This window comes from Nicotiana sylvestris, chromosome 4 (assembly GCF_000393655.2).
Source record: "Nicotiana sylvestris chromosome 4, ASM39365v2, whole genome shotgun sequence".
Lineage (NCBI taxonomy): Eukaryota > Viridiplantae > Streptophyta > Magnoliopsida > Solanales > Solanaceae > Nicotiana > Nicotiana sylvestris.
In genome coordinates, this window is record NC_091060.1 from 3367750 (window position 1) to 3382700 (window position 14951).

The following is a 14951-nucleotide window of genomic DNA, read 5'->3' on the forward strand; positions in this document are numbered from 1 at the left end:
TTTTCAATCCTTTACATATTAGCATGTCACAAGCCGATTGAATTTATACTTCAAGTACAGAGATAGAGTGAGCAGTATCCCAAAGAATTTTAAGTATTCGCTTTTACTAATTTTACTGTCGTTCTGTATCAGCAAATGTCGTTCTATTTACTCTATTGAATGAATAGTCATACTCAATCTATTTAGTTTTAGTAATCTTAAATAAAGAGATTCAACTTTATTTTGACACACGAACCATTCGTCCATGTTAGCTGAATGTGCAACATATTGTATCTTGCTTAATAGTTCTTGCGTGATTACTCAAACAGTAACATATGCGATTATATCTATCAAAAATTTGTAACTGAAAAGAATAAAGGTTACCTTAGAAGTCAATATGTGAGTCTCTAGGTGATATATAGTGTGAAATAATTAAGTGTGCGTTTCACAAAATAGAAAGCATTACTATTATTTAATGATATTTTCTTTGTCATTAGGTTTTCTGATGTTGAATTTAGCATAATGATTTTTCTCAATTAAATTTTGCAAAATCTTATTTATAAGAACAATGTTACTATGTTGTTTTTCAATTAAGCAGATGATGGCAGGTTGAGAGCTCCAATTTCCTTAGCACGGCTAATATTATCATCCAATATATTCTTCATATCTTTTTTATACACAAAACCCTCATCCATAAGCTTCTTTGATCCCCACTTCACTTCTCTCTTTGGATCATCCAAGTACCTGTTTAATGTGAAGAAATGAAAAAAAAAAATAATCAAATTATCACCATTAGCAGAAATGATCCTTCAAATATATAAAAGTGAGCACTTTAGTCTACTTTTACAAACTTATATACACACCAATAGTGTAAAGAAAGTTTACACTATCAGTGTTGTTTCTGACTATAGCAAGGCTTAAACTGCCAGACATAGACGGGCTAGCTGGACTCTTACGTAATTGAGTATTGAAAGAGGAATCGTCTTACTTCCTGGCAAAAGCTTGAGAAGAATATATCGATACTGCCTCCTCATACTTAGAGAAGGCAGCATACAGCGGATAAGAGAAGGCGTTGGATCTTAGTCCAGCCTACTACGAGGATCTCGTATCCAACAACCTAACCTATACAAAGGGCGTCAAAGGCTGTTGACTAGGTTGGAGCTATAAAGCTTGCTATGTTAAAGTAGGTTACCATTCCATTCTCGCTATAAAATTTAACTATAACTGACTTTTAACTGACCTGACAATGTAAAAACATTTTACGTTCTAAGTGCATATTAGTTAAACTCTTGTTTTACTTATTCTATAGCCTTCAAATACCAAGCATGCACAATGAAAATTCGAGTCTCCTTTATATGTCGGTAGCATTAGTACTATTCTCGTATTTTCATACCTTATTATCTGTAGATTTCTTTTACTATATGTCGGTTCTTTCGCTTCGATTATTCTATCACCTTATCACATTATCTCGTTGTTATTACTACTTGTTATGTCTGCTTCTTTTTCTCTTTTACCTTGAGCCGGGAGTCTATCGGAAATAACCTCTCTATTTTCTTAAGGTAGGGGTAAGGTCTGCGTACACTCTACTCTCCAGTCCCATATTATGGGATTACATTGGGTTTTTGTTGTTGTTGCACAAAGAAAATTCAAGAACTACTACTACAAACAACAACAACAAACCCAGTGAAATCCCACAAGTGGGGTCTGGGGAAGGTAAAGTATTCGCAGACCTTACTCCTACCTTATGACGATAGAGAGACTGTTTCTTAAAGACGCTCGGCTCAAGAGAAGTAAAAATAAAGCAATAAACAGACAGTAGCAACAACAAAACTATTACGTCAAATGAAAGAAAGTTCAAATGAAAGATAGAGTAAGTACCTTTGGTTGACATGAAACTCTGGGAATTTTTCTTTGTAATAACTGGCAATTTCTGCAGAAGAAACGAAGGCGCTCGCGCACAAGAAACGACCATTTATAGAATTAGTTTCCATACCAAAAATGTGAGCTTCACAAACATCTTCAATATGTACAATTGGAACTTTTCCATCAACTTCTTCTATGAACTTGAGTTGGTGGTAAGAAATTTCATTACCAGTTACCACTGATAATATAGCAGCCATGCTTGTTGAAATATTTGACAATAGTGTATCTCCACCCACAAGACCACAACTTAAGCTCAAAACCTCAAAACCATTTTTGCCTAAGTTCAAGATTTCTTTCTCAGCCATTGTCTTTGCTTCCATATACTCCTATACCATTCAAAAAATGTGTGAGTATGATTCTTTTTCATAGACCAAACACGTATTCTTTTTACTTTTTTCGGGTAGTGCTGAGATTGAACTCATGACTTTTTACCTGCTGTGATACTATGTTGAAGTGTATGACCATCTCATATAAAAGTTTAACTGTTAAAGAGAGCACTTTTATACCTAATTATATTATGTCTCAACAGTTAGCCATCCAAGGGTATAGCCTAGTGGTTAATAAAGTGGGTGTACACTCTGAAAACCAGGATTCAATTCCGAGTCGGGATAGTTCAGGTTAAAACTTTGAAGAGTAAGCATCACCTGCCCCATCCAACTATGATACATCATTTCCTAAAAGTTTAACCGTTAAAGCGAGAACACTTGTTATTACTTAATTATATTATGTTTCAGCCATTAGGCGTCCAAAGGTATAGCCTAGTGGTCAATAATGTAAGTGCATACCTTGGAAACTAGGTTTCAATTCCGAGCCGGACAGTGCAGGTTAAAACTTTGAAGAGTAAGCTTCACCTGCCCCATCCAACTATGATACATCATTTCCTAAAAGTTTATCGTTAAAGCGAAAACACTTTTACTTACTTAATTATATTATGTCTCAACAATTAGGCGCCCTAGCCTACTGGTCAATGATGTAAGTGCATACCTTGGAAACTAGGGTTCATTTCCGAGCCGGACAGTGCAAGTTAAAACTTTTAAGAGTAAGCTTCACCTGCCCCACCTTATCTAATAACCCGGTGCACAAAGTATCCCGCGTTCATGCAGGATCCAGGAAAGGGCCGCACCATAAGGGGTGTGATATATACAGGTTATCCTAATGCAAACATTAGTAGCTTTTTTCACGGCTCGAACCAATGACCTATAGGTCACACAGACTGTTGCTCTAAGGCTCCCCGTCATTTCTCTAATTTTATATAGTACACAAAACTTGTTAATTTTTTTTAAACATGTTTTTAATGTTATCTTTGATTGCAATGGAAAAGGAAAGATAGTGAGAAAGAAATATTTACCCCAAGATAATCATCAGTAAAAGCAAAGTGGATATTGAGAGGTGTCCAACATGTTTCATCCATCAATTCCTTGAAACCATTATCATCATCCTTCAATGGTGAAGCAGAAAGCACAGATCCTGTATAAATAAGCCTTCTCACTGTCCCACTCTTTATACAAGCATTTCCAATATTCTTTACTGAAGCAACTGTTGCTTCTACCTTATTCTTGTACTGTTACATTCAATCCCACAAAAATAAATAACTCAGCATATTTAATATTTGACATATATATACCGTATAAATTTTCGGCTAGGGGTGTTAAATCGGTCGCCCTTCATTGAACATAGCTCCGATGAGCACTAAGGGTGGAGCCTAACCAGGGGCGGATTTAGGGGGGCGGAAGGGGGTTCACCTCAGCCCCCTTCGCCAAAAAATTACAATGTATAATATATAAGGCAAAATTTATTTTTTACCTCTATATATTATGTTTTGAATCCCCTTGACACAACCCATAATCATAGCTTAGTGGTCAAGGAGGTTCAAAATTTTTATAAGGTCATTGGTTCAATTCCCACTAGCTACAATCTATTTTAACTTTTTTTTTTCTTTTTTGAATCCCCTTAGCGGAAATCCTACCTTTACCGTTGAGCCTAACAATCAATGTAATAGGTGAGAACCATGGGGGATCAGGTACTCGGCGATGTAGTACATGTGCACAAGCTTAACCTAACTCCAGTGGCCACATACAATAAAGAATGGTCGGTTGAACACCCTTCATCGAAAAAATTATACTACTGTGTTTAAAAAACTATACTGCATATATAAATCAACAATTCCTTCCTATACATATATGTTAAATTTTGAACACTATTAGCGAAATTCCTAGGTTTGCCATTGTCTAACTCCACCATTTCAAAAAAATATAAAACGTTTATACGCTAGTGAATGGTAACAAGTATGAGGTGAAATAGTTGAGGTGCACGTATTCGAACACCATTGTTAGAATAAAGAAAATAAAAATAGATACATATATCGATAGAAAATAATTATAAGAACTTGGTAAAATTATCGAGGTGCATACAAGTTGACCCGAACACCACCGTTAGTAAAAATAAAATAAAATGGTACCTGAAATCCTTCAGAATGTAACAAGGGAGTAGCCACATGGAAAACAAATTCACAGCCTTGAATTGCTTGCTCAAACTCTTCTGGTCTATAGATATCAGCATGAAATAACTTCAATCTTTCCTCTTTCCTCTGCATTGGGGAAGCTCTTCAACAAGCCTACTTTTGATTTATCCTCTGCAAAATTATCAAAATTTTGTTATTCTTTTGTTCAATTTCAAAAGCGTTTACAACAACTAACATACTTAATATAATCTCACAAGTGTGGTCTGTGGAGAGTAGTGTATATGCAGAACTTACCATTAGGCGTGTACATAGGCCGGGTTGATTCGGATTTTTCAATTACCAAACCAAACCAATTGTCTCGTATTTTTAAATCTATAAACTAATCAAACCAATAAAAATCGGGTTTTTCAATCTCGATTTTTTCTCAAATTTTTCGGTTTTCTTGGGTTTTTCCGACAAAATCTTTATAGCATAAAATATATTATTTGCGCTCTAGTATTTCTTAGGTCCTAGTAGGATAAAATTATATAAGTTGTTATCCAATAAAATAATATAAAATAATGTGAGATGAGCCATGATTATATTAAAATACTCAACAAATCGCATAAAATAAATATTGCTAATTAATAAGCTATAACAAAAATAAACATAATGTAAAAGTAGTAAGTCATGCTAAAATAAGTACGACTAATAAGTACTAAGTATTAATTACATGACTAAATAATATTAAAAGTAAGTTATGTATTTCACTATCTAAACCAACGCAAAACAAAAAAAAATCCAATATTATTGTCCTTCCTAGTATTGATTATTTTTTTTTGTTAGCATTAGTATTGATTTGATTTTGTTTTGGGTTTTATTTGAGTTACTAACTTTTATGGGCTCTAAAATATATTTGATCATTCAAAAGTTCTAAATCCAAGTTTGAAATAATATATTAAAAGAGAAAACTATGACAAAATTTTATAAAATATTTATAAATTACATTACAATTATTATTTTTATGTATAAAATAATATTAAAACTTGTATACATGTAATATCGGGTTGGTTTGGTTTTGGTTTGACTCTTTTTAGTTATAACCAAACCAAACCAATTATGGTCGGGTTTTTTTTAACACCAAACCAAACCATAATCTAGTTTTTGTTCCTCGGTTTGACTCGGATTATCGGTTTGGTGCGAGTTGTTGGTTTACTTTGTACACCTCTAGTTGCCCTTACCTTGTGAAGGTAGAGATGTTGTTTCCAATTGACCCTCGGCTTAAAAGAGCGTTTCTTACTAGAATTTTTTTTTATCCACAAGAATTAAACTCGGGACATCTGGTTAAAGATCAAGAGCAATGATCCATTTCACCAAGAGTATAATTTATGGATAAAAATGCAAATTAAAGATTACATACCCAAGATTAACCCTGTTTAATGCAGATTCTCGCCTCATAGGCTCGTTAAAGGGGAAATCGTTTTTTACTAGAAATTTTTCTAATCGAACTTTGTACAATAATAACATACTCAGTGTGATTCCACATGTAGAGTTAGGGAAGTAGGAATTAGAATATATGCAAATCTTACCTCTACCTTGTGTGAGGTAGAGATGATATTTCTGACAGACCCTCGACTTTGAAATCGAACTCGAGGCCTCTGATTAAAATTTCAGGGATCTCGTCCATTCCACCAAGAGTACAATTCAGAGATAAAATGCAAAATAATGATTACATACCCAAGTTTCTGAGGGTAGCATGAACTTTGTATCCTTTTGCCAAAAGTTTCTTCACACAAACCAGCTTTGAAATTCTATTATTGCTCTCCTCCATTTCTAGATTCTTATTTTGCTTTTCTTCTTCTTTTTTTTCTTTCTTTCTTTGGCAAGACCAAATTTAAAGCCACATGTTTGGTCATTACATAAATATCACTTTGTACTACATGTTTGGTCCTACTTAAATTCAGTATAACGAATTTTTACATTATCGATATATTTTAATATGTCGTAGCGGATAATTTTCGTTATTTTCAAGTTATTAATCTTACCTTTTATGAAGAGTTTAAGTTTTATGCATTGACGGTGTAAAAAACAAATAATAACAATCCAATAAAATCCTACCAATGAGGTCTGGGCATGATAGAGTGTACGCAAACCTTACCCTTACTCCGGAGGGGTCGAGACAGTGGCGGAGCTAGAATTTTCGTTAAGGGGTGTCAAAATATATAAAAGTAAATATACTACAAAATTAAGGGGAGTCAATACATAGTATATATACATTAAAAAAAATTACCTATCTACACATTGTATTTTTTCCGCGAAATGACACCCCTTCCTATAATGTGGCTCCACCATTGGGTCGAGAGGATGTTTCCGGAATGACGGTGTAAAAAAAATTCACAAAATTAATAAATTAAAAGATAACTTTGGGTAATTCGCATTAATATCATTGATTAATAGCCTAAAATAAATGATAGTAACTTGCTATGATAAATTAAATTGTACAAATAGTGTAAACAATTAATTATATTGTAAATATATTATATATATGATTTGTTTTATGAATGATTACCTGTAATTATTTTTTAAATAACTTGATGCTAATTTATGTGAACGAGTAAAATTCATTCTTTTTGGAAGAAGCCTTTGTTGGAGAAATACATGTTGTGGTTCTCTTTATTTGTAAAAGTGTATTGTTGTACGTATTCACTAGTAATATATGTTGTCTTTCTGACCAAAAAAAAAAAAAAGATAAAATGGTCCAACTTTTATTGTTTTTCTATTTTTTTCATTTTTTTTCCGACTCCTTGTGATTTTTTTTCTTTTTACAGGTAGGAATCTTATTTTAGTTAAACTCATTCATTTTAGAAAAGAGGAGTGAGTTCGAGTCACCCCAAGAGCAAGGTGACAGTTCTTGATGGGAAGGATGCTGAGGGTCTATTTGGAAACAGCCTCTCTACCCATGATAGGGGTAAGGTCTGCGTACACACTACCCTCCTCAGACCCCACTAGTGGGATTATACTGGGTTATTGTTGTTGTCATTCATTTTAGAAAAAGCTTTTTTTTTTAGAAGTACAGGTCGTTGTTTTTTAAGCCGAGGGTTTATCGGAAACAGTCTCTCTACCCTCAAAGTAGGGGTAAGGCCTGCGTACACACTATCCTCCTCAGACCCCACTCATGGAATTATACTTGGTTTGTATCAAAATCACTAAATTATTTTTGCAACAAAAATATTAGCTCAACTTTAGACATCTTAAAAGTTATACCATTTGTTCCAATTTATGTGAACATGTTTAATTGGGCACAGAACTTTAAAAACTAAAGACTTTTAAAACTTATGATCCTAAATAAGTTATAATATTTGTATAGCTATGAATAAGTTAAACTATTTTTAAATTTAGAGAGGAGTCATTCCTTTTGGAACAGACCCAAAGAAAAAGCCAAGTATATATACAACCCATTCAACTTGGCCCCATTTTTCATTTTAACACTCTATCTCAACTTTGTTCAATTTTGGCCCTCCAACTCTATTGTATATGCTCTATTTTGGAACTCCAACTCTATTTCTTATGTTCCACTTTAACACAAAACTTGAAACCAGTACAAAAAATATAGCACGTGTGTATACACAAATCTGAGGTGTAATAAATATCCAATTAAATGTTGCCACCTGATTTTTTTCATCCATGTGAAACGGGTCAATACTAAAATACCCGAAGCAAGAGAATAGCTCCAACAAAGGAGTAACCAAAGGAGCAATAGCTCCAACAAAGGATCAAAGGGGAGCGGAATAAAAAAAAACCAGCTCAATTGAGCAGAGTTGATCATATATGAAAAGGGAATACACATGGGTGTGCAAACTGAACAAAAGAATTTATTATAACATGTCAACCCTTCTTATCGGGAAAGTGAGATAAAATGACTTGGAATCGTCTGAATACAGCATCAGAGCAAATCCTTTGCTCAACACAAAAATGGTTTCAATTTCAAATGAATTCTTTTCTGGCAGAAACAAAAACAACATAACTGAACTTCCTCAATCAAGACTTAACAATATAATTCTGTCGGCTGATGGGATTCATGACGATTGGAGGACCAGCAGTGCGAGGCCATGCCTGGAATTTCTTGTCTGTTTCTTTCCACCAATCATTGTTGGCAACGGTGCTTGGAGTAGTACCTGTTTCGAGATACAACAAGTAACTGTCAGCAGAGCATAGGCAATTTCATGATCAAAGAACTAACAAAAAGGAACCAGAACTTGCCTCCAAACAATTTCCCGTCAGAAATAACAGTATCGCAAGCATATGCAACTGCAAAGGATGCGACAATAGAACCAACAATGTGCTTGGTAGCCATCTTCGAGCTCCTAAAACTGGAAGATAACCTAAAACCACCAAGAAGAGAACTAATTCTTTTCCATAAAAAACATAAGAGCATTCAGTTATATAAATAGCATCTCAAGATAGCTAGTATATGATCTTTCTAAAACCATCATGACGCTTCGGAAGCAATGATGTATAATTTAGAGATTATCTCAAGTTATACAAATTAGTATCTCAAGATACAGCGTTTGTTTAATCTTTCTGCAATCATCATGTGGTTTCCGAGGCAATGAAGTATAGCATACAGAGTTTCTCAAGATACATATGAATAATATTGAGCACTTCTAAGTTCTATGTGATTCAGTAGCCTACCGTATGATGTACCATTTGAATCTCTAAAAAAATGTACATACAGCTGCAAACTTCAAACCTTCAAACTAAAACTATTTTATTTGGTCTTACCCTAACAAAATGTTTGTTCAGAAATGCAAGGCGCAGGGTAGTGTGAAGGAAAATAAGCTGTTGAATTACAAGCCTTAGAAAAAGCATATATCCTTCGGGTCAAGATACTCGGTACAAGTGAAAGTTGACATCTATTTCCTCTTTCTACCAGACTTTTCTACCAGACCTTTGGGATGGGCTGAAAATATTAACATGAGTATGTTGTATCTTTCCCATTTTAGTTTCTGAAGGGGGGGGGGGGGTTCCACTAAAACATATCATAAATCAATTCTAGAATAAAGAACAGAACTCATCGCCATCACTAAATTAGGTCACGTCTGCAAGCCATTAGCAATTAACTGGAGTACCACATGAAAGAGGGGGAAAAGAAAAAAGGATAAAGAAGATAATAAGAAACATATGCACAGACCAAAGTGTCTTCAAATTTTTCCCCAAATACACCAATGATATGCTGCAAGAACTTCCAGGAGTTCATAGCTCTTCATATGGTATTTCAAGATATACCATCAATAGAATTCGACCATTCTTTGGGAGGCTTTATATCGTTTTGTTTTTGTTATAAGGTTCATTTTCAATATCAAATCTGAGTGTTTACGCCTATACACGCGACACAACTAGATCAACAGTTCCTTCCAAATCAATATCTTAATCCATCTTAAAATTCTGCAAATGCTCCTATAAATATATGTTCTGCAAACAAAATATACTATTCAAGATATGATAGGATTAAAGGGTGCTACAAATTTTGGCTAATTCAAACATGTAATGGTGAAGCTTCTTTTTGAACAACACAAATATCTACATCAAATCATGAAGATATCAGAAAAAGAAGCGACTAGCTTCTATTAACACTATTCCATTTCCTCAAATCAAGGAGACAATCACTTCCATAATATTCTGTTCATAAAATCGCTTTGGTATGAAAACCGTTAATCCAATCTTCCCTATACACATCATTGTATACATTTGTCTTTCATCCATGTTTACATCAATCAGTCAATACGGAACAAAACAAACGATGAACCATTAACCCTAACTATTCAAATCCCACGGAAAACATTAAAACTAATGAAATCAATCACACTGAGCCCTTCAGGATGCATTAACCTATACCATAAAATCAGAGGCGGATCTATGAGTAGAACTTTAAGGGTTCAAATTCGAAATTCTACCACATCCCATCTAATTTACTGTTTATATTTATTTATGATTTTTTAAAACAAATTACAAGGTCTAAGCCAAAGCTACGGGGTTCAAATGAACTCGTAGCTTATTCATTAGATCTGCCTCTACATAAAACATGCATGCCAGGAATCAAGCTCAGCTACGATATAAACCAAACAAACGATGACCCAATAAGCCAAACCATTCAAATCACACAAATAATGGGTTAAAAATTAACCAATTCAATCATTCAACCGTGGCTTCAATATCAATAAAACAAGTTAACCAATTAATCAAAACCGTATAACCGCAGGTAAAAAATGTTATTTTGTCTCTAATAAGCATTAAATCAGATACCCTAAATGTAAAATTCATCTCAAGCAGTAACAAACATGGTGGCACAAGATTTTCCATAAATCTACACGTATTAGAGAGGGAAAAAAGTAATGAGGTGGGGGTGGGGGGGGTGGGGGTGGGTGGGTGCTTACCGTGAAGTGATGAAGAGCGAGAGATTGGGGAATCGAGAAGATCGGAGAGGTATGAAAAAATTTCTTCTACGCTGAAATGTCTTGGAGCTGTACTTTTGAGAAGGTCTTTTGTAGCTTCAAAAACGGCATCGTTTTGACGTTTGTTTTGTAATGTCGCGTCGTTTTATACTTGGTGGCGCTATCGTTTTAGAATAGAGATCAACCATGTAAGAAATGGATTCCGAAATCAGGTTTTGGGCCTAGGCCCAGATTTTATTTTCTTAGTTTTTTGTTTATTTTGTTTTTTCAGGGAGAAATTCAAAAATAGCCAAAAATTTACAAGTGGTCATTCAAATATAGACACAGTTTCAAAAGTAATTGAAATTTAGCTACTTTTCATGTAAAGATAAATCTGAACGAAAACACAGTTTAAAATCCGGAAAATACTCCAGCATAATATACTGTAATTCCAATATAATATACTGGAACTCCAGTATAATTATACTGGAGTTCCAATGCAATATACTGGACTTCCAGCTTAAAATACTGGAGTTCCGGTATATTATACCGGTCCAGCATAATATGCTGGAAGTTCATACACAGGTGCTCCAATCTTCAGTATATTATGATAGAACTTTTCGCGTGTTGGAGTTTCAGCATGTACACCGATCTCCAGTATATTATGCTAGAACTTTTCATGTTGTAGCAAAATAATGATTATTTTTCAATAACTTTGCAAACACTGGCTATTTTTGAATGGCCAGTCCGAAAACTAGCTAGTCCGTGCTATTTTTACGTGTTTTCAATATATGTGTGTCTAATTTTAAAAAGGGGAAAAAGGCCAAATATATCCTTTTACTTTTGTATATTGTTTATATTTAATCTCCGTTATATTATACGAACAAATTTATCCCTATCATTATATTATTCGGCAAAATTTACCCCTTTCATTAGTAAACATTTAAAAATTACCCCTCAATCTGTCATGTGACCTAGAATCTCCCACATAATTTTAATTAAGTCTTTTATTCTTCTTCTTGATTTACTTTTTTCGAAATAATTGGCAATTTACCTGCTTTCTTAATTGAAAAAAAAATAAGAGAAAGAAATATTAAAATAATACAATAGTTAGTAAACAAAGTATAGTAAATTAAAGAAATTAAATTACGCAACTTGTCTAAATTTCAAAAATATTTACAGTAATCCAACTTTAATGAATTCGTTGCACCAAAGGTATGGAGACTTTGCAAGTATTAATGATAGAAATTGAAGTTCATTGGAGATTTTACGTACATTGTTGAATTTAACGTTGTTTTAATGAAGTGCTTATGCATTGTGCACTCTTAATTTAGTCGATCGAACTCTACACTAATCAAACAATAACAAAATATATTCGAATATACATATACATACATGATGAGTAACTACATATAATACAATAAATAGATCTACTGAATTCTACGATGTGTATATGGTTGAAAAATAATTGATTTTTAAAAACAATTCAAAACCTATTACCATAAGAAGAGATGTGAGTGCACTGATAATTAAAAATATCCATGAATAATTTATATAGTTGTCACGACCCCAAATACCCCGGGCGTGATTGTTACGCCCCACAATATTACGTCGATATTACGCCCCGCGGTATTATATTACGATGATGCTACGCTTCCCCATATTAAATTACGACGATTTTTTACCCTGTAGTATTGTACGTTGAATTTGTCGTAAAGTCATTGACATTAGTCCTAGGAAAAAGATTATTTGGAGATTATAAGGATTATGCTACTTTAAACAAATGATGAGTAAATTTGTGATGGTGAGAGGGGAAGTAAGTCAACGAAAATGAATTTTTCGTCCAAGTTTGGCATATTGGGATAAAATACGGGCCGAGCGTTAATACCCGATATTTATGGATTAGTGTCATACAAGGTACCACATGACCATGATAGTAAGGTGTATAAGGCATGTTAAAAGCAAGTGGTATTTTAAGTAAGTTGAGATAATTCTTAATTATGCGGATAATTGATTAATTACCGGATAATGAGACATTACCTAATTAATTGGGGATATATTGAATAAGTATTAAATAGCATGACATGGCAGCACCCCATCACTCTTTAATGACTCATAAAAAAGATTGGGAGGTGGCACGCTTAAAGGATTTATGTGTGACACCAAATCCTTAAAATGTGGGCTTTATCTAATCACTTAAAAAGTTGCATCCAAGAACATTTCAATAGAAAGGACATTCTGATCCAAGGAAGATATCATGTTAATGCATTTTCCAAACAACAACTCAATATTGACTTCCTAATCCAAGGAACAGATCGTTAATTTATTTTCCAAAATAAAGCAACATTGTTGCAAAGCTCTTAAGGAAATATTTTCGACCAAAATTTTCTTTGCATAGCAACGTGATTGCTTCGAGCTTTTCATATGACTTGTTCCGTAATTTGTCGCAATTAACGTGTATTAGAGGATTATCAAGAGAATCGACTCAAGTATGTTAAGGTTATCCCTTCTTTCTTTTGGCATGATCTATACGATACAAACGAAACGAGCAAATGCACAAATTCCATAAATGACTCTATTCATAGAAGTATTAGAGATATCTATGTTCTTGAATTTCCATGTGTCATAATATTTTATCATTTGTTCATGGGACTCAGAAAAATACGAAAATTAAAGAGAGTACTTTATGATATTACTCAAAGGCAAAATGGTCTTATGACATTCCGAAAGATTTTATTAACGTACTTTTCATGCATTGCATTCATGTACATTGACCCATAACCAGATGGCGTTATATACGCGTATATATGTATATATATATGGGATATGGGAAAAGTTATAGCGTTATATACGCACCACCACCTGATCAGCTGGTATACGTTGATAATTTTGTCCACAGTGGCCGAGATGATATGATGGGATCCCCTTAGAAGCTGATAATGTTATGAAACATGTACCTATGCATGACATGACATTCATACTCGTATGCATGACACTATAACTATTTCATGATTTACAAAGTTCTCCAGACTTACAGGTGGAGTCATTTACTCTATGTGTCCTCCATGTCTGTATGTAGTTATTTATGTGCCTTACATACTCAGTACATTATTCGTACTGACATCCCTTTTGCTTGGGGACGCTGCGTTTCATGCCTATAGGTTCCAATAGACAGGTCGAGAGTCCTCCAAGTAGGCTACCAGCTCAGCGGAAGATGTTGGTGCACTATTTGCTTCGGAGTTACTTGATTGGTTAGTATGATTTAGATGTGTATTGTTTGGTATAGTGGGACTCTGTTCCGACCTTTATGAAAATTATGTATCTTTAGAGGCTTGTAGACAGATGTCATGTACGTAAAAGATTGTATGGCCTTGTTGACTCATGTTCAGTACATGAGTGACTATTTTGGTCTTATAGGCCTGTACTTCATATGTATAAATTTTTATTCCCTCATACTTTACTCCGGTTCATTTACCTATGATAGAATGATATGAAAGATACGCTACATTGGTACTCGGTTGAGTAAGGTACCGGTGCCCGTCGCGGCTCATCGATTTGGGTCATGACAAAAGTGGTATCAGAGCAGTTCTGTCCTAGGTAGTCTACAAGCCGTGTCTAGTAGAGTCTTGTTTATGGGTGTGTTGTGCACCACACTTATAAGTAGGAGGCTACAGGGTATTTAGGACTGTCACTCTTTCTTCTTACTCTAGATCGTGTGGTAGAGCTCAGTTGTAAGAATTCAAATTCCTAACCTCTATCTTATTCATAATACGGCGATGCCTACATCCAGAAAGATTGGTGATAAGAGATTGAATGTGGATATGGAAGAGTCAAGTCTGAGGAACTCGATTTTTCATGATGCTTATGATAAGTAAATGTAAGGTCTTTAGTAGATCATGTTCATACTAAGACGTATAAACCTCTTGATAAGGAGCCTTAAGGCAAGAATATCTATCCATCTTTATGGGGAAAGACAATGAGAGATTCATAAGATAAATATAAGTTTCAACAAGAAAAAGGATCAAGATGAAGAAGGGTACGAAGCGCCCAGTTAATGAAGGTTAACAGAATTTACAACTCAGGCAGAAGAATATAAGCGTTTTGAATTACCTTCAACAGTAATGGAGGTATGTACAATTGGCCACACCGATCTCAGTTATGCCCTATAAAATCTAAAA

At 34.2% G+C, this 14951-nt stretch overlaps 1 protein-coding gene and 1 pseudogene across 1 annotated transcript; both read right to left on the minus strand.

Moving 5' to 3' along the window:
* Positions 1–492: 492 nt before the first annotated feature.
* LOC104236803 (NADPH HC-toxin reductase 1-like) lies at positions 493–6236 on the minus strand (annotated as a pseudogene).
* Positions 6237–8194: 1958 nt separating this feature from the next.
* LOC104236804 (uncharacterized) lies at positions 8195–10888 on the minus strand. Its single transcript, XM_009790816.2, has 3 exons — positions 10777–10888; positions 8603–8724; positions 8195–8517 (listed from the first exon to the last, which is right to left on the minus strand). Exons 2-3 carry the CDS (start codon positions 8694–8696, stop codon positions 8381–8383), a joined length of 231 nt encoding a protein of 76 aa, XP_009789118.1. The 5' UTR covers positions 8697–8724; positions 10777–10888; the 3' UTR covers positions 8195–8380.
* Positions 10889–14951: the final 4063 nt, after the last annotated feature.

Coding starts and splice junctions, on each gene's coding strand:
- LOC104236804 (XM_009790816.2), bottom strand. CDS start 8,696: ATGGCTACCAAGCACATTGTTGGTTCTATTGTCGCATCCTTTGCAGTT. Junction 8,518..8,602: donor TGACGGGAAATTGTTTGGAG/GCAAGTTCTGGT, acceptor ATCTCGAAACAG/GTACTACTCCAAGCACCGTT.